Source organism: Molossus molossus, unplaced genomic scaffold (assembly GCF_014108415.1).
Source record: "Molossus molossus isolate mMolMol1 unplaced genomic scaffold, mMolMol1.p scaffold_m16_p_22, whole genome shotgun sequence".
NCBI classification, from domain to species: Eukaryota; Metazoa; Chordata; class Mammalia; order Chiroptera; family Molossidae; genus Molossus; species Molossus molossus.
Window position 1 is genome coordinate 26,220,801 of NW_023425358.1, and position 5,078 is coordinate 26,225,878.

Below are 5,078 nucleotides of genomic sequence, written 5' to 3' on the forward strand. Positions count from 1 at the left end.
ATGTGGGGTGCATGTGGGGGGCAGGAGGGGCAGGAGCAGTGTTCACCCGCCATCTCACCTGTAAGCCAAGGGTCACACCAGGCCTGTGCCTCCTGCACACGCTGAGGGCTAAACTTATAGACCACTTAGCGCAGAGCCGTCATTAAATGGCAGCTGTTACAATCTGTTACAATCGGCATCAGGAACGTTGTTGCCATGAGAATACAATCCAGATGGCCCCCTGCAGTGCAAATGCAGGACCCTCTCGGCTGGAGGTCTGCAGCTGGAGGTCTGCGTCTGTTGATGCTTATCTGCAGGTCAGCTGACTTTTTCCATAAAGGGCTGGAGAGGAAGTATTTCAGGCTTCTCGGGTCCTATGACCGCTGTGGCAATTATTCAACTCTGCCGTTGTAGCCCCCAATCAGCTAGAGACAACATGTCACTTGAATGGCACGGCGGTGCTCCAGTAAGAGTTGACTTGCAAAGCCAGACTGGAGGCTGGATCTGGCCCTTGGCTCCAGCAGGCTGATCCCTGACCTAAAAGAAACAAACTGCTCCCTGGAATTCTGAACATTCCACGTTCAGGAAGCCAGTGCAAGTGAAAAAAACAAGCCTAAGGAGCAACTCCATTTCTGCCAGGATGATTTTTAGGGCATGTGGCCCCAGCCAGGCACGTGCTCCGATTTCTGTGTGGCAGTGTGACAAAGCTCCCACAGTTAACCCAGGCAGGCGAGCCCCACGGCCACCCGCTCTGGACGCTGACTTGTGTCACCAGATGCAGCAGAAGGTGGTCACCAGCGCAGCATTCAGGGGGAAGAAGGAAGGCTATGCAGAAAGTTTAAATCAGCCCTTTGCCAACAGTCGGATAGGTAAGTACATTTGTCCATCTACGTCCTCATTTCCCTATTTAAAAAAAAAAAGTCCAAGGAAAAATTTCAGCTCCGTAGCATTTCCTGATGGCTGTGCCCCAGCTGAGGGCTTGGTCACAGAGGGACAGAAAGCCAGCAGACGCCAGTGGGGTCTCTAGCGATGATTCACTGTGTTCTGGTTCCCTCCCTAGATGAAGGCGACATTAACCCCAAAGTGCTTCAACTCATTAGCACTGAGAAAATCCAGGTAAGGAAGTGGGGGGCCTGGCCTGGGCCAGGACTCCCTGATGGGGTCCGAGAACGGGGTGTTTTCTGCATGGAGAGTCTGGAAGCACTATGTACGCGCAGGGGTGCGTGTGCATAAGCTGGGCTCGCAGCTGTGATGCTCTGGGTATTAACTGAGATTTAGGGACAACAACTATTAAGTCCCTGTTGCTGTTCTTACGGTCCTTTATCGGTCACCTTAGGAACTGTTTGGTTTCCTATGAAACTGAGTGAAATACAGCCCTGAACTTAATCATTAAACTTCCCGGGTGAGCAGTATGGCAAAGCGCCTGGGTGCGATCCCAGGCAGGGAACAGAAGCTCTGAGTGGCTAGACCGGATTATCTTCTGGCTCAGGTCTTTAATGTCCACAGCGCATTAAAAAGAGGTCACCTACGCACTGGCCGGTTTGGCTCAGCGGTTGAAGCGTTGGCCCATGGGCCAGAGTCCCAGGGTTCTGTTCCCGCTAAGGGCACGTACCTCGGTTGCAGTTTGTCCCTGGCCCCGTGTGGGTGGCAACCAGTCGATGTTTCTCTCTCTCCCACCTTCTCTCCCTACTGCTCTATCTGAAGACAAATGCAAAAAAAAAAAAAGTCCTTGGGTGAAGATAAAAAAAAAAAGTCACCTCTGCTGACCTCTCAGAGCAGATTCATGAGGCAGGTGGCCACAGCCTTGACTCCCTCAGAAGGGCACCACCACAGGCCGGGCTAGGAATCAAGATCTAGCTGGCAGGGCACCAGGGTGCAGGAAAAACCTGTTTATGCAAAATCTGGCCGAGCCTGTCTGAGGGCCTGGACTAGCTCTGCCGCAGGCTGGGTCACCAGGAACTCAGTCCTGTGCCCCCTCCCCGACGAACCTTCCCCTCGTAGTGACCGTAACCTCCTTGCAGTATGGTATCCCGGTCATTAAATACGACAGGAAAGGCTTCAAGGCGAGACAGCGGCAACTCCTCCTCACTCAGAAAGCAGCTTATGTGGTAGAACTTGCCAAAATCAAGCAGAAAATAGAGTACTCGGCACTCAAAGGTAAGATGCAGGTGATCGTCAGACAATTCACTGGACCGATGCTGAGCCCCTGGGCGCCAGTCGTGAAGCCCTCAATTGGAGGAGAGCGGTGTAGGGTACCTGGGAGCCCAGGGCTGTCCGGGGCCAGCTGGGCTTGTTAATCAGTGGTACCCCTTTCACTCAAGTATCCAGGCTGGACAGTAGTCACCTTCTCCAACACTTTATTCTGTGCACAACCTCAACGACCCAATAACATGCCGACTGTTGGAGGCGGCCCTTCACCCTACTGGGCCCAGCTAGGAGGGAAACTGTGGGGTTGGGGAGCCCCTAGGCGTACCTCTTCTTCTGTGTGTGTTACTGTCAAGCTGTCTGGTTCCTGGCTCCTAACTTTGGGTCTGTCTTAAGGCGTCTCGACGAGCAATCTGAGTGATGGAATCTTAGTCATTCATGTTTCGCCAGAAGCCAACAAACAGAAGGTAACTGACGGCCACCAGTCGCTGCTAACATGATGTTGACTATCGTGAAACCATAGTATTGAGTCTTTAACTCGCCACCACTGAAACCGTCCTCTCCACCTCAGGGGGACGCTGTCTTACAATGTGAGCACGTATTTGAAGCGGTCACTAAACTGGTCATGCTGATTAAAAAGGAGAACATTGTAAATGTTGTTCAAGGAAGGTAGGTGATTTCATCTCCAGCTGAGGAAATCATTGTGTTAAAATGTTAACGAATCAAGGAAATGGGAATGTTAATGATCTCACCCATGCCTGCCTCCCAGCAGGGGCTGGGGAAGAAGCCTAGTGGGTACCCTTGCCCTTTTGGTAAAGAACTTCCTCCCTCACGGAAGGGAACAGGGGTCCTCCCATCCAGCATTCAAAGGAGGTGCTCATGTTCCTGAGGGAAGCTGTCACAAAGTGAAGGCTGCACCTGGGGCCAGAGCAGGTGACAGCCACACCTTGGCAGGCTGCTTCCAGACCGACCAGCGGAAAATGCTAGAATTTCCTTAGGACAGAAAGCAAGATACCCGGCACAGAGAGGACTCGGTTCTCTCAGCAGCTCTGAAGTGGGTGCCGCCGTTGCACAGCTGGTCTGGGACGGTGTGGCATTTCCTAAAGCCACCCTGCTGCTCAGGCGGAACCAGGCACGGCGCCCCTGGGAAAGTGGGCTGCCCCCTCACACTTCTGCTCCTATCACGTCCCGATCTGCATCACCTGCCGAGTCCATTCACTCGTGGAACAGGACAGCTGGGACGGTGGAAGTGCTGGTTCTGTTTTGCTCGCCCTCCGAGGGCAGACCTAGCGCACTCAGAGCTGTAGCATGAAGACGTGTACATAGTTATTCAGACATCAAATTGGCCCCTGAAGAAAGCAATGCCCTAAATTAGTTTGAGAATAACTACAGAAACGTGCGGTAAGTTTCCCAGGTGTGGAAATAGTTTTCTTCTTCGGATTACTCAAATATGCAATACCACTGTAGAATAAAATAGGAATTCGATCTTGAAGCTGGTAAAACTCCCTAAGTACATTTCTTTTGCAGACCAAAGGCTGAGAGAAAAATGTAATAGAATGTGTCAGTAATTCATTGTTTTGTGTATTTTAAGTTTACAGTTTTATATCAGTCCTGGAAAAGAAGGCACAATAGTTTTCGACACCGGACCAGAAGAACAAATTTATAAGGATAAAAACGGACAGTTAACAGTGGTGAGTGGCTGTGTTTGGGGAGGGAGGTAGGCAGTTCTGGATGAGAATAAAGATGACAATTCTACCAATTCCAGGCCTTCTACAGACTGACTAGAATCATAAGCTAGTTCCTCTCTTTCTAGTTCTGATTCTATACCTGAATGAAAAGAAAAACAAGGTTACCTGCCAGGTTTAATGTGAACCAGAAGTTGACATTAAATCCTCCTCAGGTTTAAATGACAAAGCCCCAATTTCCAAGGGATGGCGAAGGCGTTAGGCCTCATCACAGTGGTTCTCAGACTCTGAACGGAAATCTCCTGCCTTGGCATCTCACCCCCAGGCGCTGTGATGTCACTGGCTGGGGGTGTGGCCTGGGAACCCCTGCCCTCTTAGGAGGAAGCCGAGTGCCCAGTGCTTTGCCCTCCCTGGCAAGGAGCACGCAGAGCGTATTCGGAGCCAAGCTCAGAGCTCGAGTATCTCCCGCCTGGCTCAGGCTGACGGTGCTGACAGGCCTCAGGGAGCCGTTTCTAAATGTGGCTTCTCGAAGCTCCTTCAGACCTACCTGGATGATGCCAACGGGTGGGGAGGTAACTGTTTCCTTCTGAGGGAGACGAGGTGCCAGGCCCCTCAGCCTAAGCGTGGGCTCCCTTCCAGGTGTCTGTCCGCATGAAGTCCTGATAGAGGGTGACGTCTGGCTGAGCAAGTACCCGGGAAGCGGGAATTTGACCCAGTAAAGCTACACCTTCAAGGAGAGGTTCCAGCAGCTCTAGGAAGAGGCTTGTCACCTCTGAAGAAACCGAGTGGCATCTTATGCCGGAGCCCAACCCCAGCTTCTCAGGTGCCTGGGGCACTAAATGAGACTGTCCTCTTAGAGGAGTGAAGTCACCCAAGAGGGTGGTTATAAACATCCCTAACAAGATCTTCACCCGATGGGCACTTTAACCTGTCACTGTAAGGTAGACAACTGATTCTCTACCTCTGTCAAGCTGCCTCCAAGGCACAATGAAGCAGCATAGATGGTCTGAGAGTAAATAAATGGAACTTAGAAATGTACCCAATTCCTTAACATTTCTGATAGGCTCGTTAGGCTCCAGCTGGTGAGCTGCCTCCCCAATAGGAAACTGGCCACACCAGGTTTGTTTTGCTTTTCCAGAAGCCCAGCAGCGTGTCTGCCCAAGACTTCCGTTCAGTGTTTAAATTCAAGGCTACAGACTCATCTTTTCCACCCCGAGCGACCTGGTGGTCAAGTAAAAGGCAGTGTGTCTGCCTCACTGTGCTGGGGGT

The 5,078-nt window shown here is 51.6% G+C and overlaps 1 protein-coding gene across 2 annotated transcripts in view; it reads left to right on the forward strand.

Moving 5' to 3' along the window:
* MYO1H (myosin IH) overlaps positions 1–4,505 on the forward strand; it is a 40,219-nt gene extending 35,714 nt beyond the window's left edge. The window contains exons 25-31 of one of the 2 annotated variants that reach the window (XM_036276922.1): positions 755–848; positions 1,040–1,095; positions 2,001–2,136; positions 2,521–2,591; positions 2,696–2,793; positions 3,716–3,815; positions 4,449–4,505. In XM_036276922.1, coding sequence (XP_036132815.1) covers positions 755–848; positions 1,040–1,095; positions 2,001–2,136; positions 2,521–2,591; positions 2,696–2,793; positions 3,716–3,815; positions 4,449–4,472 — 579 coding nt within the window. In that variant the 3' untranslated portion in view covers positions 4,473–4,505. Of the gene's footprint in view, positions 1–754; positions 849–1,039; positions 1,096–2,000; positions 2,137–2,520; positions 2,592–2,695; positions 2,794–3,715; positions 3,846–4,448 lie in introns of those variants that run through there. The other variant, XM_036276923.1, reaches the window with a different exon arrangement.
* The last annotated feature ends 573 nt before the right edge of the window (positions 4,506–5,078 follow it).